The sequence below is a fragment of the Anopheles maculipalpis genome, chromosome 2RL, assembly GCF_943734695.1.
Source record: "Anopheles maculipalpis chromosome 2RL, idAnoMacuDA_375_x, whole genome shotgun sequence".
In the NCBI taxonomy this organism is placed as follows: domain Eukaryota; kingdom Metazoa; phylum Arthropoda; class Insecta; order Diptera; family Culicidae; genus Anopheles; species Anopheles maculipalpis.
This window is the reverse complement of record NC_064871.1, coordinates 43,590,295-43,616,309: the sequence shown is the minus strand read 5'-3', so window position 1 is coordinate 43,616,309 and position 26,015 is coordinate 43,590,295. Positions and strand designations below refer to the sequence as shown.

Genomic DNA, 26,015 nt, shown 5'->3' with positions numbered 1-26,015 from the left:
CTGTTTGTGACACTTGCTAATTTCTTTACATTTTCTTTCACTTTCAACCACTCTTCCACCCTAAAGGCTCGTTTAGTCTCCAGGTTGCCTGTTCACATTAAACTTGCCCCACAACACAGGTAAGGGCAGGCAGACAACAGTGAGCAACACATTTTAAAAATAACGTCCATCTTCGCTCCACGGTGCTGTCAAACAATGGGGAAAGAAATAGGGCATTAATTCTCCGAATTATTGGCCAAAAAAAAAAAGTTCCGTCAAAACTGGTCCGCCGTGGGAGGTAGCAGGCAGGACCTGCTGTGGACCTAAGTGGTTCAGTGGTACCGATAAATAACTCAACGCAACAAGATGCTCAACTTTTAATTTACTCGCTCGCATAGTACCCGGGAACATTCTGCGAAAAGTTAGGAAAGGAACATTTTCGGGACTAAGGCATTTTTGTTTGCTGCTGCTGTAATATAAGCATCTGATGTGCCCAGGATAGCTACATTTGGATCTGCAGCGTTCAAAATTGGCATACTTTTTTAGATGTAATGACATCCCTGGGATTGTGTAAGTTGAGATATTCGCCCCAAAATTAATCTGTTAGCTGTTTAACAGATCTCCCCAGTCTGTTCTGGGGACAAACATCGTTGACCAAGCATTTTTTTCTTGATGTTCGCGAATTACAAGTAGTCATTGGGTGCCAAGTCAGGACTATAGGGCAGATGACCCATCAATTCGACATTTTGGCCGGTCAAATGAGCGATAGTTTGAGTTGATATGTGAGACCTGTTGTTCGTTTTTCAAATTCCTCCGAAGCCTTCTGACAAACAAATTGTGATGTACCATTTAGAATTGATCGTCCTAAGTTCTTCAAGCGGAACTGTCGCCATTGATCCAGTTTTGCCGAAGGGACAGCCGACCATTTGCTTCGAAATGCTTCTTCCACGGATAGCTTTCGTTGGGATTGGCTCGAGTTTGAAGACAATTGATCAACCACACGGTTGATTGTTATTTTGTTTCGGGCTCATACGCGTAGATCCATAATTCGTAGCCTGTTACGATCTTAGAAATATCTTTTGAAACACCATAATCGTATTTTTTCAACATTTTCTTGCACCAATCGACACGAGCCTTTTTTTTTGAGCGATTGTCAACCTGTGCGGAATCCAACGACAACACATTTTTGTACGGCCAGGTGTTCTGATTTGTTCCGTTTGTTCAAGTCAATGTAAACATCACAAGTGATGGTCGTACGTCAAAAATTTGTGAGTGTGATTATGCTCCAAAATGTTAAACTTTCGAATAAATATATCAGATTGCATCTGGCATCACTTCTTGTCGTCTAGGCCAGAAATATATGTAGCAACCCACGTAGTTGTTTAGAAAACAATTTCAACTGCTGGGAGCAGTTATATTTTCACAAATGAATTGAAAATTGCATGGCAATATTTAATTCATTTATATTTCTAGCTCTACTTTCTATGATAAAAGTATCCACAGAACAAACAAAAACCGCAAAACACAGATTGAGCAATCCTTTTCAGTTTAAACCCAAAGCCGGATCCATTCAAACTGAATTAGACTAATTGAAAATATGTGCCGTACCTCATCGGTCAACCGACAGAAAGCTGAAAGGTTTTTTTATTTGTTCGATGCACTCTCATCAGTTTTTGCTGTCACTTTTAACTAAATTGATACCGCTTTCAACTACATAAATGAGAAAAATGCATTTTTGAACGAAAAAACCTTAAGCGAATAGAAGCTTCAGCAGATTCCCGAAAAAAATATCCATCCATTCAAAGCAAACAGTTTGCTACCGGCAACCTGTGTCAGTATTTTCAATTTCAAACCTCCATCGCCATTTGAGACAATCGCGCCTCAACGATGACAGCATTTGTGGAACATTTGCGATTGAAATTATGAAAAATTCTTCCCCAGCGGGCTCGCGTGCTTAGTTCCGTCCTACTCCGCTATAGACCGTTCACATCACCTGGAGATGCTGTTTTCCCACAGCGATCCTAAAGTGATCCACGACCCACCCACCGGGCCGGGAATATTTTAAGCTAATAATAAATGCTAACAACGGCACGTAATCATTCCTTTCCTTGGTGCGATAACGATCGACCAACGTTCCTTTCCTGAAGACAACCGGCAAACCGTGACGATTTCTTCAGCCGTGTAGTGCCACCGTCTTGCAACGGCCACTTTATATGCAGATGGCAGATGAAGAAAAATAACGCTCACTTAGAGTGTGGTCGGACAGGCAAAATGTGTCCACTCACTGCAAACGAGCACTCGACAAGCCACTTCTGCTGACAGTGGACTAGACGTGAGTGTACGTGAGATGAAGCTTTTCCTTCAGCACAAGCCAAAGCCTTTTTCGCATCGGGCGATCCCAATGTTGCAGCAGTTTCGGAGTTCGGGTCCACCTCAAACCGAACCGAACTCCAATCCAAGGGTAAAGTGAAAATTTCCTATTCCTAGTGCTTAGAACAAATCACTTCCGTTTCCTTCCGCAGACAGCAAACTGCTTCAAGTCCAAGTCGAGTTCACCGCCAAGCGAGTCCCGGGCAAGGCAGTACTACACGAAAAACTAGTGACCAGAATAGATGATGAGCTTTTTCGTCTGAAGGAACCGGAACGGCGAACGATCGCGGTTTGTTCTCCGGTTCTCGAGGTTAGGGCAGGGTTGGAGCACAACTTTGTTCTGCATATGGGATTCTTTCTACCGCGCAATGTGCAGCTGCAGCCAGAGCAAACATCCGAAGAGAAAGCGGGTTTGCAGAGGTTACAGTAGAAGGACATTTGCGCTTCCGGCCACTTTGATGTGGTGGCGAATCTCGAGTGCCAAGAGGGGAAGCAACCATTCGTTTATTGTTTATTTATTTTGCTGTCAAAAACATTTGCAAAATGTATGCAGGCCAGTTCTTGGGGTAAGGTTAGTTCCGAGCGGGTTTTTTTTTTCTTACTGGCTATCTCTTTAACTTTTACGTATTTTCAGAACAAATTTTAAAGCATATAGAGAGCATTTTTTCAATTAACTTGCTATTTTCATATAACATTTTCGTCCGTAACATTGTTCAATAATCATCGGTCGAAAGAATCCCACATAAAAGGAGTATTGTTTCCAAATCCTGGAACTTTTCGAAGCTTAAATTGTTCATTCTTTACCCATTTGCCGATTTCTTGTTAAATGAAAGCTAGCCTGAAATTATCGCCCGTATCGCATCAAGTGAATTTTTATGGTTTTTCACCGAGCTATCGAGAGCTTTCTCACTGTCCGCCAGATTCGTCCTACGACACCATCAACTATCCACGGTCCGGGCCGGTCATGTCAACGAGATTATCTGATCGTTTCGGGTAAATATTGCAGGTTTGGCGCACATCGAACGATAGTTGCAAAGTATTCCGCCACAACTACCACTGCCACGAGAGAATTGAGGATGCTATTGCTTTGGTCAGCAAGCACGAACACGAGAATGTGTAAAACACAAGGGATGCAATATCGATGAAGCTGTAACCGATACGAAATGCGAGCAATTTATTTTCGAATCTGCAGCAGACTGCAGCAGTTTCGGTTGCTCGAGTAAATAGGAAGGTTGCGACCACTTTGAGATATTTATGTTTTTGAATCAATATTTCTATAAAATGTTTGTTATTTTTGAACTGGAGAGCTTAGTTTTGTAGTTGAAATTTGTTTGCACAAACAATTAAAATTTTGTTAATTTTGTTTTATTTTACGAACAACAATGACTTCTGTTCATTTGAAAAAAAAACCGTTAAGTGCCTTTTAAAAAAGTTTTATTGTAGAAAAAAACTCTCAACTACCCAATTTTTTTACTCAAATAATATGATTTTGATTAAGCCATCCAGTGAAACACTGTTCAAAAAAAAGGAAAACACGCAACAACTTTGTTCGTTAATCCTTTATGACCACACACACACACGCATTACGCTGCTGTACAGTATCGTGAAGCGCATTCGAAATGTGGTTAGCGCCACGCCTCTGTGCTGTGGCGTGTGTTAAAGTTTCGCTCGTTCAAACATCAAATCCATATTCTACGGGTACCGCACGGATGTCAGCATTTGAGTGCATTTGTTTGCATTTGTTGGTGTGCATGCTCCGACTGAAGGTCGCACATCAGCCAGCCGGGTGATTGATGGAACTTCCTCCCCAGTGGACGAAAACTTCCTCCCGAACTGTGACCTGCCAGTATACGGTTGCAGTTTGCTGCAGTCCACAGCCCGCACTTGGTTGTGTAGACCTGGTTGGACCAATTTTACAGCGCACTAAACGCGATGCCGTGACACCACCGATGATCGGTCGGGTTGCCAAGTCGGGTTGATTGCGTCCACTCGATGTGTAACTCGTTCGTACGTCAACGTCAGCTAAATCTTTTCGATAAAACGCACAAAGCACATAATACGGAACCCCTCGTAGCGTGAACCCGTGTATCGGAAGAGTTGATTTAATTTTTAATTTGCACCTTCCACCAGTGCATTGATTGTTTTTCGACGCCCGAATCACCCGTCAAGGAAGGTTGTGGACGTTGGGCTTTGATGCACCTCATTTGCAAGCGGAATTGTAACAGGCAGTGTTGCAATGCCACGAGAGTACGTCGAGCTAAGTGTACGGAAATTTAGGATTCGCAGTCGATTTAAATGAACTGTCAAGAGTGTATCCTTCCAACGAGTGTTTGCTGCAATGTGCTAACGATTAATGGTCACATAGCTGTCACAATGACCGGGTGTCGATGCGGTGCACTTTAATGGATGTAGGTCCTAGCCTATCGACAGGCTGAAGATTGATGATTGAGACCACTCCGCGTAATGTAATGTGGTCGACAAGTAAACAAAAGTTGACTTCACCTCACTTTCTTGCATCTATTCTGAGTGCACTATAGGGCAGTAAAGAACTGTTGCAAGTAATTAGTTTCGAAAATCTTGGCTTGTCTTTCCGTTAAATTGACAGAAACTGAGAGCATACTGCGTTGCGGGCGGGTTAAGTGCTCATATTTCACTAGCAGCATCGATCGTAAAACAACAGAGGAAAACTGTACTGTAAATAGTAGCATAATCACTCGTGAACTGAAATTATGCTACACATTTTCTCACGCTTACCACAATTTTTCAAGAAAATTCCTCAAAAATAAAATGGAATCTAACACCCATTTTGGGCCAATTTGTATACACTCGTATTGCTGACAGAATATTTTTATGTTTTAATCGTGCGCTTCATAACCACCGGTACACAACCATCGGCCATAAAAACGCACCAACCTCCTTCCGCCGGCACCATAGCACGTTCGGATCTGTCACCCAGGCTCAACAGGACGTCTTTGATACAATGTAACGATACCAGGCGAGCAGTTGGAAACCCATCAAACCTTGGAGCATTGGAGCACACAAAAAGAGTTCCACCACCACCACCACAAGCCAACGGGAGAGTCGTAAAAATATTATTTATTTCCACACATCCGCCATTGGCACGAGGGCTTTGCGGGTTCGTACTTCCGGGGCATACAACGCACAGTGGTGTCCCTCTTGGAGTGGCGCCAACGGGCAGAATATGGTTTGAACTCGCACTCCGTCCTTCATGCGCTGGCAGCAACAAATCAACAGAATGAATTACCTTCTCCACATCACACTTCAACAAGGCCTCTTACACGTGTTTGTGTGTGTATACGATTATGCCATGCCTACGCAGCAACGTGCCTCGGTGAAGAATAAAAATGGCAATATGCGTTAATAAATAAAACTTTTTACATTTATGGCAATTGATTAGCGGAGGGCACGGATTGAAGGGATGTACCTTTTGCACCTACGATTAAATTGGCCCCAATTAATGTGAGATTTATCAATGCTTTTGCTCACGCATTGCCCTATAAATGGAGAAACATTAAAATGGGCCGTAAAAGGGTGCTTCTGTTTAAATTTCGGTTTATGTCTGTTTGTTTTCCTTTTTCTATTAATTTGAAATGTGCTATTATCACCTTTAATTTGATTGTTTTTGGACTGAGCACGCTAAACCATCTAAGGATCAACACCCGACAGTAACGATTTTTGAAATGAAATTGAATATAAAAGGCTGAAATGATATCATATTGATTGTGATTGATGTGATTGAAAATTGATTTTATGATTATTACAATGACCGCGGGGGCGGCCCGGTGGTGTAGGTGACAGCGACGCCGATCTTCAAACGGCAGGACCGGGGTTCATATCCCTTCCGGATCGTCCCCCCGTAGTGAGGACTGACTATCCAACTACTTGGTATCGGCAGTCTAGTGAGCTATTTCGATGGCCGGCATGGCTTTAGAGGTCGTTAAGCCAAGAAGAAAAAGAAGAAGATTATTACAATGAATGATAATAATTTTATCACATGAATCACCATCTAGTTTATACTAACTAAAACAATGATTTGTTAAGAAAGAAGACAACATGTTTGGTTCTCATATGTAACTCATATTTATTGTTTATTTCAAATTATTTTCCCCAGCGCCAAAAGTTATGCAATGTGTGTTACAAGTTGTGCAAGAACCTTTGTACAGTTTAGTTTTGTTGTTAATTTAGAAACATTCCCAAGCGGTCACACGTTATAGTAATATTTTATTTGATTTTCTGTTGATTGTAAAAAAAATCTCGTTTCCTACTTCAAAACTTAAACACAAGAGCAAGGTATCCTGCTTTACGTTGTACATAAGAACGATACGTGATTTTGCTGTTTCTGCCACAAAAGTTGCCAACCACGCTCGCCACCTTCCAAGACGCAAAGTAAACGGAACTTTAGAATGAAAGCCTACTCAAAATCTGAAATAACCACCGAGAAATCCCTGAACTAATTATAGAAAGCTCGACCAAACCAGAGACCCAACGGAATCTGGGCTGCACCATGCTTCACCCTGGATAGCTCTGTCTCGCTCTGTTGCACCTTTTCTGGTGGTTGAAAAAAGTTGAACGCTGTAAACGTTGGCCGGAATCAACCGTAACTCGCAGTCCTGCAAAACCCTTCCGGGAACGAGAATTCGCGCTGGGGTACGAAACTTTTCCAACAACAACCACAGCACAAAAAAAAAGCACGACTCCCCAGGCCTAATGCCCAGCTCCGTAGTTGCGGGTGGTTGGATAATTTCCTTCTAGGGTCGCTGCTAGTCCCTTTTTAAGCAAAAGGGTTTGAAAACTGCGTGAGGTAATTTGATAACTGGGAGCAACAAAAAACCCCTCCGGAACACATTCTTCAAATATTTTACACAGCTTTTCTTTTAGAACCATCTTCAAGAAATCAAGCGGAAAGCTAAACAAAAAAAAAAGACGGTATTCCTCCCATTTTGTGGCCATTTTAAAATGCATCAGATGGCTTACCGGTACCGATGCTCATTATTAACTTATCACTTTCGCCCTTGTGCGTTCGCTGGCACTGTACTGGTGACTAATTAACTAGTCTCCTTGGGAGGGAAACAAATTCACGGAATGCAAAAGAAAAAGCACAACACAAACCCACCCCACACCCGCAAAATGGTTCGCTCGCGTGGTAATTAGTACCCTCCCGTTGGAGTAATTTTGATTAAATTTTGTGCAACATGTTATCAAATCACTTTCGGAACATTTTCGCCACCTCCGTGAAGCGGAAGTAAGTCGATGGAAATTAGGCAAGGATAAGGTACCGGTATTCTCAGTGGACATAATGGCACGTAGGAAAACACGAATCTTCCATAAAACGTTATGGGCAAAGATTGCGTCGTAATGGTTTCTACAGAGTGCTGGCAAGGCCAACATTTGCAGACGCTATTTCCGGAGATGGATTCTAGAAACACATCTACCGATACCTTATGTTCATTGAATTTTCGAGAAAAATGATATATTGTACGAATCCCGGTTGGTTTCGTCGAGATGCACTTCCTTTACGACGGAAAGCCGGATGACATGGCTTTCATTTATTCAATAGGTTCGCTTCATGTAAATTTAACCATTATGTAAGTACTTCAAGGAAGTACACACAGAATGCTCGTGTCTGTCAAATGGCTGTTAAATGGTTAGTAAAATTTAGAAAAATATAGTAGACTTCATACGCATTTTTGAGCATAAATGAAAAACTCCAAAATGTGATGTTCTTTTCGATCTAAAAAAATCTATTGTTTACCGAGAAGGAAAAAACTTGGAAAGCCTTCAAAACAATCTGCTCAGTAACTCAATTTTAAAGGTCAAACGAAGCTGTTCCGCAAACAAACGTCGTCCTACGTTGTTTTTTCCCCTAACCTAGGGTACGATCAAATTATTCCAAATCGTTATCGAGAGACAATTCCAAAAGTAATTACTTTTAATCATCATAATAATCGGTCAGCCAGTGTAGCTTTGTCCCCTCGTATACCTTTCTGAAGAGATTTACCAGCGCGTTGAACACAGAGTTCCAAAAAACCGTTTCTCCACCAGAAGCTAAACCTCGCATTCCCAAAGGCATTGGGAACCTGAGCGCTGCGCGTTGGGTGATAAATACCGATAACGAAAATCAACTTTAAAACCATTTGCCAAGATTGTTAGTTATGTGTTGTAACGGTTCGGTGTGGTATATCGTGCTGTCTGCCAAAACGGCAGCAAACCACAGCTTTCTGAGAGGGAGTAAGTTTGCGAAAAATGACTCCTGTCCCTCCGATAGCCCACCATTACCTGCATCGCACCAATCTTTGTCCCTGCTTATCCTTTTCGACAGACGACAGTGACCTTTTGCTGTTTACTATGGGTAAAAACGTTTCAGTATGCTTGGCATCACTGCTTGACAACGCCAAGGGTGTAGCTTTGAGACATTTTGGACGCTTTTTTCGCAATGGGAAACGCTTAATTTCTTTTTGGGTGCCGTATCCGTCGCTGGAAGAAATTTCGCGGCCAATAACTTTTCATTGCCTTATAATTTAGTCGGCGTGATGGTGTTATTGGGTGTTTATTAAGAGCTTATTACAGGCTCTCTTCGTTACAGTCGTGAGCATAACCGGGTGTGTGGTGCCCGGTATCGATACGGGCGGGGAGCTGGTCCACGGCACCAGCAAACAGAAGAAAGCTATAAGTGGTACACAAATTGAGAGAAAAAAAATCCTATGAAACTATGTAGCCTTTTTCGTTCTAATTGGTATTTTGTTTAAATTTTAATGAATGTGTCAACAGCGTTTTGGTGGATTTCTAAACTTTGTAAAAAAACCATAAATGCGTCGAACTGACCCTTTTACATTGTCTCGATATCCCTGCTTGATGTAACAGTGATAGCATACTTTCAGACACTTCATACCATTTGTACCTCTTCCTGAACCTTATTGAACTCGATAAGGAGGCGTCCATAAATGACGTAACGCCTGAGGGGGGACCCTCTACCATTACAATTTGTTACAAAAGGGGGGCGGTGGTCCACTCCGTGTTACGTAACAGAAAGTAACATGCAACTAAAATTAACGTTGGTTTTTTTTACGTCGATTATCCCAAAATTGTTATATTAGTTCATAATAACCAATTGTAGTGGAGAAGAAGAATTGCATACACGGTCGCCATCGGGTGAGGAAGAAGAATTTGGGGGAGAAGAAATCGGGAAGAAGCGACGAGAACGGAACAACGTGATTGCTAGCGGTGCGGACCACTATCTTTCTTTTATCTGATTGTCCAGGCAGTCTGAAGATTCTAGGTGAGAATCTTCCTTACTGGAAAGTTGGAGACATCGAGGCCTATCCTTTGGTAGGGGGACTCTCGATGCTCATCGGAGGAGCCAGTCCGCCAGGCGACTTTGGATGTTAAGAAGGAATATCCCTTACAGGCATCTTGGAGGTTTGAAGCCTTACCTTGGGTAGGGGGACATTCAAACCTCTAATAAGAATTGAACGCAAGATTGAGCTTGTTGCACCTTCTCTCTAGACAGCTCTCCATGATGACTCTATTTATACCCAATTCTTATAATAGTTTTTGCTCGCTTTATGTTACCGACAAATGTTCCTTCGTAGTGTTGTTATTGCATTTTGTACAAAAATATTTTCGTACGCACAAAATGTGTTGCGGTGCGATCGATTGCTGCATTTGCAAGAAATGTGTAGCTATTATTAAACTGATCGGTCTCAGTGCGATCAATTGCTGAGTCTGCCTAAAATGTGCCGGATATCATTCGTCATTGGCTCATCGGCTAGCCGGGTGCACTGGTCAGTGTTTGAATGTTCATGTTAGGGCGTGCGCTTGGTCAATATAGCTGAATGTAAATTTCTTGCGTTCTTGGCTAGTGTATGTTATTTGTTAAATTGATGCATTTCTGCTCATCGTATAATGCTACATAACGCTTGTCGTATGGGAGATAATGTATACTCTAGTGAGATGCTTAGCAGATATGCTACACAATTTTATAACCCTTTGTCCAATGTATCATCGTTTATTGTATCATATTAGTCAGAGCCAAAAATGAACCATTTTTGTAAAATTTGGGATAAAAAATTAAATCAACTTGACCAAAAAATCAAAATTTTAGCATAACGTAATTTGTGGACCGCTCCTAACTTTGCTTTTTGCTCTTAATTACGTAAATTTTCAGGTCACCTTCCTTCTTGCGCTGCACATAGAATTCTTCAATCAATAGAAACACACCTTACAAAAATATACAAAACTTTCCAACCAAACTTTAATCATCCCATTTGTGAAGCCCGCTTTAATGGCTTCTCCGTGTGGGATCTACACTGAACCAAAACCTTCACAAAATCTCGACCATAAGATATTCATTCGCCACATTTACCCATCGCCCATCAAATGTCATATGCCGTCGTGTACGTGTGTTCCGGACACAGAAAATCTACATTCATTGAATTTGCATCCCGGGCAACAAGCACGCGACCAAACCAAGGGAACATCACACAAAGTCTAGTACACCCAGAAACTGGCTTGAAGGAAACGAAAGAAACACTCGATACACTGCGTGTGTGTGTGTGTGTGTGTGTGTGTGTGTGTATGTCGCAAGAGCGCAAAACCACATGAGACATTATGGCCGTCTCGTGCCGTGCGCAATTTGATTGTCGTAAAATTTTACAACGTACCACTCTCGTGAGGTTTCGATGATAACCTGATTATGACCGTGTATAGCAACCTTCTCCGACCGTTGCTACCACTACAACACTCTCCAAGGACGCTTTGCTTTTCGTTGAGAAAACTGGGAAGGAACTAGGATAAGCATTGCCGAACCGCTATTCCGCTATCATATTTATCCGTAACGATACTGAAACTATTAGGGCATTCGAGAACCGCTGGTCCTCCTGTCCCAGCACACGGTTAATGCCTTAAACTGCTATTTTGCTCTAAACTCGTTTCAATAGAATCCTTGCTCCGGCTGGTCTGAACACTTCGGGCACACTTTATCCTGCAGCCGAACAGCACTGCAAACGAATCCGGAATTGCTTTGCCTGCTTGCAAATACGATAACTGCAACCGATCCCGGGGACAAGGTCTATTGCCAATGTATCTTCTGCTTCCTGATGGTGCCGTCGGCGGCTGCCGTGCATGAAAAGGAATAAAGAAAAACGATCCCCCATTACGGCGTGACATCGGGGCGGTGGCTTGGCGTGTGGGCATGTCTATTGATTTTTCCTACGTTGCAAAAACTACCCAGGCCAGATCGTACTCCAACCAATTCACTTAAAGAAGAGCGCAACCGATTCCCGGGAAGAAAATGAAACCAAGGTTTAAGTAAGTTTAAAATATATGTACCGAGGCTAGTAACTGGTCTAGTAGGACACTGACAGGACGAATGTGTACCCTCAAAAAGCAACTGGCAGACGAGATAGGCCGATAGGAACATTTCGCATTTGGCTCACGTATCAGTGATCGATTTTTATTGACCCCAGGTATTACTTTACAACCCCACTCGGGCTGTGACATAAGGCTCCCCCTCTCGTGCCAAACCCGAAACCCCGAGGGATCCATTCGGGACGAGGCAGGACACGCCATGGGAGTCACGTTGATGGGCATAAGACGATTTGTGGATGGGATTTTTAGCTTCACAAAAACAGGTTTTATTGCTTTCAAAACAGCATCTTCCCCTTGATGGGCTTCTTATGGCGAGACGCTAGACCATTACACCCATTACTCAGCGTTCAGCACTTGTTTGCCAGTGCCAGTGGAGGCAGTTGCACGTCCAAGTTACACCACGCCCGGGAAAATCACGTGTAGATGTGTACGCAACAGGTAAAAGTTCGTTTGCAAATTTCCAACCGAAAGTTCGCCCACAAAAGTTACGTAGTATTAGCAAAATCCCCATCGCCACTGTTTGGCAAACCTTTCGTGTTGCGTCCTTCGCGCTGCACACGCAAAACCCGAAACCCTTCATCAAACGCAATATCTTGAAATTGATGTAGGACTTGATTATCCGTCGGTTACACCGTAGACGTACGGATCTACGAACTAAAATAGCACCATTACCTCTTTGTGATGGGTGTGCGGCCACAGTGTCGCAAATTGCTCACAACGCAAACAAACGAAGCGTAAAGTGTTCGGGAAAAATAACGATTAAAACTTTGAACCAAACTTTAGCCCTAGAACATCGAGGACCCGCTCGTTGCTGGGTGTGATACCTTGTGCCGGGGAAACTATTCCTGGATGTAGCATGCAAAACATGGCCGTCTCACGGTGAGGTGTTTATTGGGAAAGATACGTTACTAGTTCAGGGTTGAGGTTGCCCGTTTTGTGGTTTCTTCAACCACCGTTCCATTTCCCGCTTTCTGTCCGAAAGCAAATTCTCACCTTAAATTAGCTCGTCCACTCAACTAGATTAGCATGCAGCAGCAGTCGGTACGGTACGACTAGGTGTTTGATCGCCGAGCCAGAGCTTCTATGCGTTTTGAGATTATGTTGCCTTAGGCAGCCCCCCCCCCCCCCCCACGTATCAAGTTTTCCACCAACTTCCAACTTTTACTGCCCGCAACGTTTTGCCATCTCACGCTAAGTGAACGCAGGTGTAGAACGTATAGCTTCAGCCCTTTTCGCTTGGAAGACGATAACAATTGTTTTGCGAAAGTTTGCCCGTAGTTTATCTTCCGAAACGGGCCTTCGCCTTGAACGATGTGCAGGCAATGTGGTGTCAGGCTTCGTAACATTGGGCACGTGGGATTGGACCTTTGCCTAACTTAGGGAAGCATCCTTCTCACCGAAGCACGCGGTCGGCACGATGAGCGAGTTGACAGTTGTGAGCGTTTCCTAGCAAATGGCCACGTGGCATACCAAAGTTTTCCGTTACCTTGCGTTCAAGCTTGCTTCATGGTTCCAGCGCTGCCATAATGATTGGATGACTTTAAGCGAAAGGTTCCCCTGGTTATTTTCAATTCTTCCCTATCGCCATACCGTTTAGAAGGTTGAAAGTTTGGCAATGGTAATGTAAATGCCTAAAAATAAATATTTCTAGACAAAGAGGTACTGCACACAGCTTCCTACTACTAGAAAACAAACCATGTGATTTAACATCTTTATTGCTTGTTCTGCAAAACTGCACACACTTAAGCACGTTACCCTACTTTTAATGGTACAGAAATGGAGATTAATCCCACCAGTTCTAAGTGAGGCGATGAGCTGGGCGGTGTTATGGGCAATCAATCTTCCAAAAGCGCTTAGCGGTTGGTTACTCCGCTCCGAAGGCTTAAATCAACTCGAGCCGTGTAAGTAACGAGCTGTACAGGACGCTCCATTACCATGCCAGTACTACTGCGGTATAAATACTAGTGGATAGACAACTAGTGCAACTAGCTGGGGAGGGGCCTGGGAAAAGAAAAAGTTTTCTCCCAAAATTCTTTTCATGAATCGCTTAGGTGTGTGCAAAAGTGTTTGTGATTTATTTGGAGACTTCATGCCTAGGCCCTTCTCACTGAAAGCATGAGAAAAAGACTTTTTTATTGAGTCCAGTTGAAATTGAAAGAATTAATTTTACTCTTGGATAACGATGATACTATCTTGACAGCTATTCCAACTAATTAAGTATACGATCATTACAAACAATGAAGGAAAACTTTTGCTACATGCAGTTTAGTTGACGAATATACTGCTGTACCTTTCTAATGAACCTACTGGCAAGCAACGAAAACAAGGAAAAGAACGCATAATTTAGTTAGTTCCGCAAATTGCACCACGCCTTCCAACGAATGCTTTGACCACAGACGTATTAACCATTTCATCCCTTTTGCCCAAAATTCTCAAACTACCAAACTGAGCTTACTGCCAGAATAGACTAGAGAAAAAAAGAAGCAATAATAAAACATGTATACCAGGAACCATGGCCTACCGCTGATGGTTTCGACTAGACCACCAGCTCGTAACGCCGTAACACGCCATTGCCAGACAAGGATAAAATGCGGAATAATGTTCAAACCCGGGTCCATGATTTATTGCGCCAGATGTCCGCGAACATTGTGTCCACGTGGCGTTCGTAGCGTCTGAGGCATGAGGACCCACTGCGCTGAGAAGCAGTAAAAGAAACGGCCCCATTACTTCAACCCGAGAGCGCAAACGGTTATAGTAGAGATGAAATATCTCCACCTCTACTTCGGGCAGGTCTGTCTAGAAACCCGGAAGAAATGGAAACCTCCAAATGTGGCGTCTGATTCAGGATTTTGGTCAGCTGTTTTGCATGGATTTAATGTGGGTGAGGTGCTTCTTTTTTCTTTCTTTGTTTCCCCATTCGTCTTGGTTATTCTGTTTACGTTGCGCCCATAATGATTAACTATGATCTGGAGAATTCTCCGCTTGGACCCGTGACCGGTTATGCTAAATTATTTGCTTGAGCATGCACATGAAAACTGCATCCGGTAGAGGATTTCAGCCTCTCCGGGTGGATTAACGTTATGCTTTCGGTAACATCATTACTGTAATTATGATTCCGTGCAGTGGATAGTGTACGGAACTGAGGTCAAAGGTAGTTTTTCTATCAGTAACATTGCTCACCGTTTCTGGAAATACACATTCACCAAGCATCAACTTTCGAAAGCCACATATCGGATGGGGTTAGATTCGGGTGGTTGCGTCGAATGTTGCTATCAGCTGTAGGAAAATCAATACTGATTCTTGTGCAAACATTTGCCTTAATTCGTACGTTACGCATGAGTAAGTTTCATTTGTGTTGTTAAAGATATCTGCCTCTAATGCATCGCAATGATGGCGCCAAGTTGGATGCCCTGATTCCACAACTTCCACGGCTTGCCGACCATCTTAAAGAGTATATTCCTGTCTTTCGTGTCATTAAGTTATTTAAAGAGCCTTTTAGATATTTTTTTTGACTAAATGTAATGTATTGTGGAATCATTACCGCAAAGAAAATAATTGTTGTTGATTTTTATTAGGAAGACCCCGACATAATTTTTGGGACAAAAGTTTGTCGTATCCTGTTCCTAGACAATTTCTTTTCAATACAAAGTTACTGCAGTTACAGTTACAGTTACTAAATAACTAACCCTTACTTATAATAAGTCAGATTTGAAAAGTTAAGAATTACTTAAGACTCCACGTTCTTGAAGACAGATGGCGCCAACAAGATTCAAGACTGAGCAAATTTGCAGAAAAGTTCTTATTGGCAGCGACCGTTACTATTTTCTTTTGAAAAGACAGTTACTCCTTTGCCAATATCAAACCAGTTTTAATTCGTTTGAAAATAGCACTCTTCATCTCCCATACATGCTACCTACTTTTATCACTGCTATCAGTATGACGGACATTTTCTAGCATTTTATTTGATCCATTGCAACTGCTTTCTCCCTTCTACAATACACAATTCACCGCCACAAACGACCTGTGAACTTGTAAATGTTCATCCAACATGCGATATTATGTCGCTTCAACTATCCTAACATTCAGCCATTTTTTTTTCTTTGTTCCAACCAAGCACCTTTAAATGTGCCCCGGGAAGTTCTAGCGAGAAAGTGTGCAAGTAAATGATTTATACGACCCCGCGTCGGATAAAAGCTGTCCGGTGCGCTGAGAGATGCCAGCGTAAGGATATGAATTGCCGGCTGGTGAGCACCTTTTTATCCTTTCGTTCATTTTTAACACTTTCGGCGCAAATAGGACGTACCAACGAAGAAAAAGGAACATTGTTGGTGTTAGTCACTCGGAAGAGCGGAAGAAAACGGATCCCAAAGCAGCAGAACATCAGTAAATCGTACCTCAACTAAGCAAGGAACGTTAAGCACAAATGTTCGGCACGCAATACAGCTGGACGGACGCACAGTATTGCGAAGGTTTTGCGTTCTCTTTGCTTTGTTCCGTTCATTCTCACAGCAGAGGAAATACCGGTGCGTGACCGCGAAAATGATCTCACATTATGAAGGCTTGGGTTTTCGACTTTCGCAGAGGAATGGTCCCCTACGTACCAGATGCTAATGTACTGGCTGCATATTTAACGCGTTTAAGCGGCCGATATCGTATCCGTACCGACGCAAATGACCAGGAAGAAACGGACAATCAATCTCTGCTAAATATATCAACCTCTAGGGTAACACCTCGATTTGGAAGGCAAATTTTAATTTAGATTCGGACGGTTTCTTTTTATTAAGGCCGTTTGTGATGGAAGGCAATGTGTTTTTAATTGGTAATGGTAGAGCTTTATCTTTTTTTATACTTAGATGAAGATAGATTCAGTAAATTATTAATGAAATGGAAACTTTTATAACGCTTTTCCCGAGCTGATATTGAAATTGAAAAAAAAATTTTTAGAAATTAAATGATAAAGTAAGGAATACAAAAAGAATTTGGCACAGAATTAAAGAGGATTTGAAGGGAATCATACTTAATGAGAAAGCATCGATGTTGGTGGCAGAATTGCACAGCATAAGTCCAAGATCGTCAATCGATTGAAATACCTTTTAAGATACGATTGTGAATAGAATAATTTCATTCTCTTCATTAACATCTTACAAAGTGTATAGAGTGAATACACTGCTTGTAATGATTTTTGACAATTGATGTTGTAACCTTACTTACTTGCTAGTAAAGTCCTAGTTAATAGCAATAATAATTCACTATCGCAGCTCATATTGTACACTAATACAAAACATTCTTATTCTGTACAGTACGAGTATTATTTCACCAATCGAATAGAGAAGCAAAATCTATGCCAATTAGCATCAGCTTCCTCATAGCAAAACGAAGTGCTTTCTGTATACACACCACCAGCATCCATCATCATGATTTACGTCACGAATTTTATCGATGGTATTCGCCCAGGACCGTCCATTCAATTTAATCTCACCAAAGCTGAACGACGAATCGGGCGAAGAAGTGCTTTGCTCGCTTTTCGTTCGGCAGAAGCTTCTTAATTGGCCGTGGCCGCTGGCACGAATGAACGAAACGGCACGTAATTAATTGCAATTTGCATTCATCATACAGCTGCCTAAAACACCTGGCAGTAGCGCGTTCGTGCGTGGTCCTGGACTATTGCGAAAATTCTCGTCCTGGTTAATATTACTGCAGTCATGGTGAGTGAAGTACTGGATGAAATATTTAAAATCCCACACATTTTCGGTTTTGGAACAGAAAATTAATTTCAACATTCATCTGATAACACAAAAAGCATTTTATGTTGAGACGATCGTCCAATCTGACCCCCATTTCCATCCTATCAGCCGATTTACGCATGCTGTCATAACGAAACTGTACCGACTTGTAGCTATAGTCCCCAAAATAGAATCCACACTTGAAGTTGACTGGATTGAAACTCCTTTACCAACTGAAACCCCTATGATGTTTGCACACTGTTATCCGTAACAGTTAATAACGATCGCTATCGAGTGTTCCTGCCGCCAAACACCAGCCGTTTTCCGTTAAGGTTAGGTTGTCAGCAACAGTAGCAAAGCGCCTCTCTACAGACGCCTTCAAGATTGGCCAAATTTTGGACGCAAAAGCGGACGCCGGAGATATCACCCACACACCATTGCATCCCACCAAACCAAAACCTTCCCATCGAGCAAAGTTGACGGGCGAAGGTGATGGAAGTTTGAAAGTGTTTTAATTGTCAGCTAAGGGCATATCATCCCCGAAAATCCGACTAAACTTACCGCCTCGTTCATGCTGGGCCCTGGACAGTTGCTGAGCCAGTGAAAAGCAACAAATAGGCTGATAGTCCGAAAACTACTAGACTCGCACACGTTCCCTAATGCCTCTGCAACTCTTCGGTTCGGCATTGGTCCTATCCCCGGCCGAAATTCAATTTTCCGATCGAACAACGATGATAAGGATAAAGTTTTCCGTCCCCGGATCGGAGACGCCTTTTGTGTGGGTAGGGGATGGTTGGTGGCGGGAAAAAACTTTCTATCTATATTATCTCTTTCTGTCTCTTTCTCTCTCCGTAGATATATTTCTCTCTCTTTCGCATCCAGACTTCCCTTCAATGGGTGTCTAATGTGACGATTCCCTCACCAACGATGCTACTTTCCTTAGCCGAAGTTAAGCTCAGCTTCTCCCATACAGTGATCCTGGGCCAGGGGCTTGTCCTGAGCTTAGGGTTGTGAAGGTAATCATGCTGATGCCTTTTTTCTTCTCCCGTTTAGCACGACTCCTTTTGCCTGGTGGACGTGTGGTGGTGCGCCCTTTTGGGAGGTAAACTTTGCAACAAACACGTACCCGACACGCATCATCAACAGTGTCAGGAAGTTCGGTGCAAAGCCGTACAAGGCATTGGGTTTGTATGGGACCTACTAGGAGTGGAATTAAAATTAATTTTCCAGCTAAGAAATTTTATTCCCACTATCAACCCCGAAGCTCTCATTATTCCATCGTTTTTAGGGCATCCCTTTTTGATATGGAAGACGGTTCGGGGAAGGTTTTTGAAGCGAGTAAATGTATGCCGTAGTGGCAAACCAAACTTTTGCCTTGCGATAAGCTTTCAATAATATATTCATCAAATTTTTGTGTAAAGTTTAGATTTGGCTGGGAACAAACGAACAAACGAACAGTATTACTGTCGTAGACAGCTCGAGTAGCGCCATTTGTCACTTACATATTGGTTGACTATTATGAAACGATATTATTTTTGCAAATTCAAAATACAAAGCATTATCATAATTATCTATAAAAAAAACTAGTAAGCTTTCCATTTTTTTTTTTTTGATTTCTCAGGATTTTTCTCGCCATACAATCTTTGCAACCAACAAAGTCTTTGATTTGCAAATTTAAATCTAACCCTTTCCATTCACAAACTTTCCTGCTCGAAGCTTGCTAACGCTGACTGGGGCTATAAATATCCGAATGCAAAAGAAAGCCTGCAAAGTGCAAAATTGGGGAACAAAAACCGACATTTCCTACACGTGAAAATGAAGGCAGCAACAAATTTCATTTGCATTATTTGACCATGTTTCGATCCACATATCCGTAAAATATGCATAGTGCTGTTCAAAAGTCTACTACGTAAAAGACCGATGGAATCGGAACGTGGAGCAAAAATCTACACGAAACTTTAAAAAAAGAACGACACAACAATACACCATCCAGCTCAGCATAAATGGTACAAGGATATGGAGCAGATGAAATGGAAAGCATAATCCGATCGGAATGATATTATGTATCTTGTTGTATAATATTTTATCCGAAAAATGTGTTTTTGGTTTGTGGATGTTCTGCTACAAGCTTCCAATCGTTGGCAAACAAAGTAATGAAAAAGTTCGTAAATATAGCATTCATACTCACCATCCTATTCACCTATTCGCCGCTAGACGAGGACTTACTTATTAAAAGAATCCCTTTTTGGGTCCTCTATAAGGCAGAACTATCTCGATCACACTTTCATTTGAATTGCTTCTGAAACACTAAACTCTAAGGTTACGCCGGTCATCGAATGGCTTACTTGAGTTGCTGATACCATGTAGTAAGATACTCAGTGCTCACTACGGAAGAATGGTCCGTATTTGAACCCCGGTTCTTCCGTCTGAAGAGGACCTTCGCCGCTGTCTCATCACCACCATTATAAAATCTTTCGAAATGTAAAACTATGCAGCGTATGCATTGTAAAATTTTATTTACAAGGCAGAGCCCATAGTTTTGGCGATCCTGTCCAATCTTTTTTCTTAAGCTTTCAGCGATTTTTTCTTGCTAACAGCTTTATCCCCGGATCAGCGATCATAAGACGTTTCTTAACCACTAATGTTAGCATAGTTGCCATGTAAATCATGCATCAATCTATACAATTGGTAGAACATTGAAAAGTTTCATTTATTATGAAAGACTCGTCGAATGCTGTGAAGTCTTCGTGTAAGTGTATCTGCATCATACAGTGTTAGGCAAATATTTATTGGAAGACTTTTCGAATCATTTTGTGACCAAAAAGAGAATACAGAAGACCCACTGAAAGAGTAATGATCATGTGGTAATCATGCCTATTTTTAGGTCAGATTGATCATTTGCTTTTAGGACAACCATGGTTAAGGTGTCAGTTGACTGAAGTTGGGTTGAGTTGAGTTCCGGGAACGAGATGTATCCTTTTTTTTAAATAATAATTAAGGGAATAGAAATCTTGAGCGACAGAGTCGGACTAAATTTAAATCATTCAATGATCAGTAGTTGTATTATTTTCATTATCTACCAAAATTCATAAAATGGGGTAAACAAATTTTACATGCTTTTAATATAAAATCATCCGTTCCTAATATCCTTTATATACTATTACTTGGTTCTATCGTGTTTGCATTAAGGAGCAGCTTTTACACTACAACACAGTTTGCCCTACAGTAGTATCAATGCAAACGATAATCATAATAACCAGTCAGCAGGGAAAACAACTGCAATCCTTTGTCGAAAACCCTTTTTTCAGTTATTATGAATTCTCTTTTGGTTAGGGTTTTGTGTTTTTCAGTGAAAATCATACCTTAGTAGAAGCATAGTAGAATGAGATTTTTCACTGGGAAGAAATCTCCCCGACAAATAACTTGCGGCCTGTCGCAGGGATTGTTGTGCGGGCAAAAGAAACAAAGAATAATTTAAAATGTATGCATGGCTGAATAGTGAAAGCTTCATTCCCAACAGGGACTCGATAATTCCCCATCCCCCTTTACCCCCTTCATCATCCTTACACATACACACATATGTGTATTTCATTTCAATTTGGTGCAGAGCTAGTAAAACAACTCATAACAGTAATGAAACAAACAAACAGAACGTTGTCCCGTACTGTAGCTCCCTTTGCTATTTCGCCCCATGATCTACCATAACGTGTTCTCGTATTTAAGCCCAATGTTTCGTTGTGGCGGCTTGTTTTTTTCACAGTGAGCTACAACGATTCGTATCGCATTCCATGCTTCGATTTCAATTTACCGATCAATTATTCATATTATCATACCGTTTCCAGTCTTCCAGCACATGGCCAACACCCGAAAGCCTAGAGACAAATGGAAACAATAACAAAAGCAGCAACAAAATCTCTCTACGACAAAATCCAAAACCTTCCAGCCAAACACACACACACACTCTGATTGGAAAATTCTTTATGAAACAAAACATTTGTCTCCCTCCCCGATCTGATCTCTCTAAAGAGCGCACGATAAAAAGCTCGAATGGTTCTCCGCTTTGTTTGCTGCTGTCAGGGATAATAATACGCAAATGGCCGCCGGTTGTTTTTCGTTCGGGAAGAGGAAAACCTACTCCAATCGACTTTAGACCCGTGCAGAGGGAAAAACCACCACCAATCAATTGCTTTTGGCTGTCGGAACTCGCAACATGGTCCCTTGATTGGATTAAGGATCCACGTGGTGGGATGAAGATTCGAAAAACGGAAATAACGGTCCTTTTTCCGATGCTGATGACAGAATTGGGGGAGGGGCGAGTTCTGGCGCAGCAGCAGCAATCATTGATTGCACTATAGCTGGGTACGGGGGAGGTGGGGGGGGGGGGAATGTTTTAAATTAATATTGAAATCCATTCATTTTTAAAAGGCACGCTTGTTGATGATGTGTTATGAAACGAAAGCTCAATATTACTATTGCGAAAGAATTACTGACGTACTTATCTTAGTAAGATTTAGAAGTGCTAAATATCATAGATCACAGTTGAGCGCAAATTTGAGACCAATAAGTCGTTTCTGTCCATGTCCTGTCCATGGCAGCCTTTGACTATTTTATAGTACAAGGACTCTAATTCTGTGTAGTTTAGTGATGACTAACCATCCAACTACGCAGTGGCGGATAAAGATGTATGGTGACCCTTGGCAGAATGAATATCGGGCCCGATCACCATCAAAATAAAAAAGTTGGCTGGTGGAGGGTGCACCTTCCCTAACACGAACATCAGGGGTCCCGAGTACGATTACACGAGGCAGCTGTCGGGTCCATAGACGGCCACCTACTGCGCCCACGGTTGGATCGACTGCAGCAACTAATATCAGCAAAGTCTAGTAAGCCATTAGATGGCCGGTGTGTCCTGGAAGGTCGTTAAGCCAAGAAAAAGAAGAAAAACTGTTTGCATTACAGCTCATTGGATGACTATAACGATGATTTCTTCTCTGGTTTCACTATAACAAAAACAAAGAAACCCACCTCCTTGTCGCTGAACCCTTAGCGGGGATGCCGAATGATCTCATCGTGTAGTTTAACCCTAGCTTTGCTGGCATATGCATGGTTGTATGACTTTTAAATTCATAAAGAGATTCTTAGGACAGCAGACGAAAAATAATAAGCTTCAGCTCTTCTGCAAGTACTGGATTTCATTGAAACCAATTAGTTTATTTCACATGGCTTGCAATTAACAACGTTTCCTGTGTGCTCCCTTATGCCCCATAAATACACACTTTCTCTCGTTCAAGATACAACTATTTCACTATAAAATACCTCCAAAAAACGTTCCTATCATTGCCACATCCTACCCTTTCTTTATATATCACCTTCAGTCTAAATAACTTCTATCGAAATCCATCCTTCTCCAGCTTGGCCGGTTCATTCGTGTGTTCGAATAAACTTTTCCCAGGCTCAACCACACCCGGCACGGTACGCTGCGGACAGTTGTCCGGCTCGTCGTGCGGATCGATCGCTTCACGTTTCAAGCGCATTGCCAACAAATCACGCTTGCCTGCCATCGCTTCATCGGCAGCCAAATTTTGCACCTTCTGTTCCGATCGTACGGTGGGATTAATCGCTTCGGCCACTACTTCGTCCGGCACTTCTACCGGTAACGGTGGCAAGGGAACATTTTTCTCCTTGCCCTTTCCATCATCCACCGGTGGTTGCATTTTTGCTTCTTTCAACTCAGTCGATTGTAGAACGTTCTTATTCGAATTAGCGGAGCTCGGCGGAACTTCATTCTTCGTAGGATCTGACCGGTTTTGTGATGTTTGCTTCGCATCGCTCTTGTGCAGTACTTCTTCAGCTGGTGCTTTAAAATCTTGCTCCATTTCTTGTTTTCCGTCTTCCTTCTCAGGTCGTTTGGCATTCGCTTCTCCCGTCGGCTCAACCGGTAACTCACCAGCGCCGGCACCTTCTACCGGTACACCAGCGTTATCCAAATCGGGCGACAGAACGTTACGCTGTTTGTCCTCGGTATCATTTCCAGCACTTCTACCCTGGATCTGTGGTATCGATTTATTGTTTCCTCCCGCTTTCAGTAGCTTCACGATCGGATCGTTCGGTATGGGATCTTGCTTTGCGTTTTCAACGATCGTGAGCAGTTCCGGACCATTCTTCCGTTGTTGCTCCTCTTCACGCGATCCGATGCCGGCCTTCTGGACGGAAATTTTTTCCACAATCTCGTCCAGCTTCTTCAGCACCAACTGTTCAGTTTCTTTGTTTTTCTTCACCAGCTCTTCCTTGATGTTTTCCACTTCGGCTTCCAGGACCTTTTTCGCGTTCTTCAGTTCACTGATTTCTTGCACTATTTTTTCCTTCTCTTCTACCGCTATTTCATGCTCTTCCTTCAGTATTGCCTCGTTATTGATCCCTGCTCGGGTGTCTTTGGATGGTGACGATGATTCCAACAAGGCGCCTGGTTTTTGGACATTAGATCCTTCTGCCAATAGTTTCGTCGCCTTTTTCGGTTCTCGTTCATCAGCTGTAGGTTTTGCTGGCTTTGCTGGTACAGCAACCTGTTGCGGTGATTCTATCTTTGGTATGATCTTCTCCGTTACCGATTCTACGGGCAGAACCGGTGCCGGTGCTTGTGGTTTGAGATCGTCGGCCTTTTTGTCCGCTTCCAGTGGCATCGGTTTGCCAACGAGTTTCTCCAGTACGGGTGGTGCTACAGTGAGCTCGTACTTCCTTTCCGGTGCACGATCGATTGCCTGCAAGTTGGCATACGTCCCCAACACCATAATAATAAATCCGAATGCAATCATCACCTGGGCCAGCTGCTTTTCACTTATGTTTGTTTTACAAATGGTCATGTAGCATGCGGCCGGTATAATCAGACATATCGCAACACCAATCGTCGAACCAACCAGTCCAATCACTACCTCGATCGATGGTATTAGCAAACCAAATATTAGCGCCACAACCACGATCGCTATCGTAAGGGGACGAAACTTTGACTCCGGTATGTACATGTGACCGTCCGACGCACGCTTGTACAGCAACGAGTAAAGGCTTACCCGGCAGGGGAAGATCGCTAGCGGAAAGCTAAACGCTACCGAAAGCACAAATCCCATCTTGATTATGTCGCTCGCAAAGGAAGGGGTAAAATCGACGAGAATATTTCCCGAAAATCGGTGCCCATTGAAGGCCACATAGCCGAAGAATCCAATCGCAACGTATATCATTGTACAAATGTTTGTGGACTGTCGTATGACTCTGCTCATCTTATCCAATGATGTGGTGGGCATCGTGGCATACACTTCAAATATTTGCCTACATAAGAAACAGAAAAAGTGATCAACAAATCAGCTCCTACCGCCATCGCTACCAAACACTTACATCTGACAAGAAAGGGCCATCGTAAAAATCGGCATACACTGCAATATTCCATCCCAGTTCCATAAATCCAACCGCTCGAACCAACCGGTGTGTTGAAATTTTTCGCTTGATTCCGAAACCACTTTAAGCACCAGACAAAGGTAGAACCCTAGGGAGGCCGTACAAACCGACGCCAGACTGTCCACGTTTCGCAACATTCCGAGGGGAATAATGCACACGATTGTCACCACAATCATAACCCATGTTCGGAGACTGTCGCTTTCGTGCATGGACAAAATTTTGGCCGTAATTTGCGGCCCAAGGTCACCGACGACAACGAAGTAGGCAATGCAGGTGCCCAGCAGATAGCCAACGACGCATAGCTCTACGAGTAGCTTTCCACCCGAACCGAAGGCATAAAATGCTGCAAAATAATTTAGGCAAGTGATTAGCATGCGGCAGTTTTCGAACTAGCTCGGTTTCGTACCTATTTGCTCAAAGTTTTTTCGCCTGGAAATGATGGCCGATTTTACCATGTAGCTGCACACCAGACGAGTGACATAGCTGCTGAGCAGTAGAAGCACAATCGAAAGCACAATTCCACACTAAAAGGAAATAGAGCCGTGCCGAACGAAAATGGTTTATTCGAACCCTTTCTTCGATAGATTCATCTCTCGCGCACTTACCCTTTGGAAGCAGAAGGGCATAGACAGGATGCCCACACCGATAATACTATTGGTTAGCGTGACCGTTTGTACGGTGTTCGTTTCCATCACGTACGGTGTTCACCTTTTGCCGGACATTATTTCTGGCAAACGGGGTAAAATGTGATTTGTTACTTATTTCCGCAATACTTTACACAATTGTTTCCGCCAAAGTTTGTTTTGCGTACGCGGCGTTTTGCATGAATGTACGTGTTTGTTTTGAAAACACAATTCCCGAATGTCAAACTCAAATCGTGCAAAGTGTGTATAGATGAGATGTGCTTGTTCCATGTTAACAAAGATTTATTCTAAGCCACCCTGTACTGCCAGTGGAGGTTGTATTTTATAAATGTTTCTATTAAAATTAATGTTTTTAATGTTCAAAACCGGTTATAAATAGTCAAAAAATGTTTCACCCTATATATCGTCAACCAACAGTTCAATATGAAAACTCTCAGTGGTGTGTTTTTAAAATATTTTCTCAACT

The 26,015-nt window shown here is 42.5% G+C and overlaps 4 protein-coding genes across 4 annotated transcripts in view; 2 read left to right on the top strand and 2 right to left on the bottom strand.

Moving 5' to 3' along the window:
• Positions 1 to 26,015, top strand: part of LOC126557814 (fumarate hydratase, mitochondrial-like) — a 269,371-nt gene that overhangs the window by 25,584 nt on the left and 217,772 nt on the right. The gene's annotated exons all lie outside the window — the stretch shown is intronic.
• The window catches only part of LOC126556895 (centromere protein J), a 190,017-nt gene that overhangs the window by 6,301 nt on the left and 157,701 nt on the right, over positions 1 to 26,015 (bottom strand). The window lies entirely within an intron of this gene.
• LOC126556580 (fatty acid synthase-like) overlaps positions 1 to 26,015 on the top strand; it is a 187,281-nt gene that overhangs the window by 12,227 nt on the left and 149,039 nt on the right. The gene's annotated exons all lie outside the window — the stretch shown is intronic.
• Positions 22,847 to 25,616, bottom strand: LOC126557090 (putative sodium-coupled neutral amino acid transporter 10). Its single transcript, XM_050212744.1, has 4 exons — positions 25,511 to 25,616; positions 25,312 to 25,429; positions 24,846 to 25,248; positions 22,847 to 24,779 (listed from the first exon to the last, which is right to left on the bottom strand). The coding sequence occupies exons 1-4, from the start codon at positions 25,595 to 25,597 to the stop codon at positions 22,847 to 22,849; spliced, it is 2,541 nt and encodes an 846-aa protein (XP_050068701.1). The 5' UTR covers positions 25,598 to 25,616.

Excerpts from the sequence above, each read along its gene's own strand:
- LOC126557090 (XM_050212744.1), bottom strand. The coding sequence starts at position 25,597 with ATGGAAACGAACACCGTACAAACGGTCACGCTAACCAATAGTATTATC. Across the intron at positions 25,249-25,311 it reads AAAAAACTTTGAGCAAATAG|CATTTTATGCCTTCGGTTCG; the intron begins GTACGAAACCGA and ends ATTATTTTGCAG. Across the intron at positions 24,780-24,845 it reads ATGGCCCTTTCTTGTCAGAT|GCAAATATTTGAAGTGTATG; the intron begins GTAAGTGTTTGG and ends TTTCTTATGTAG.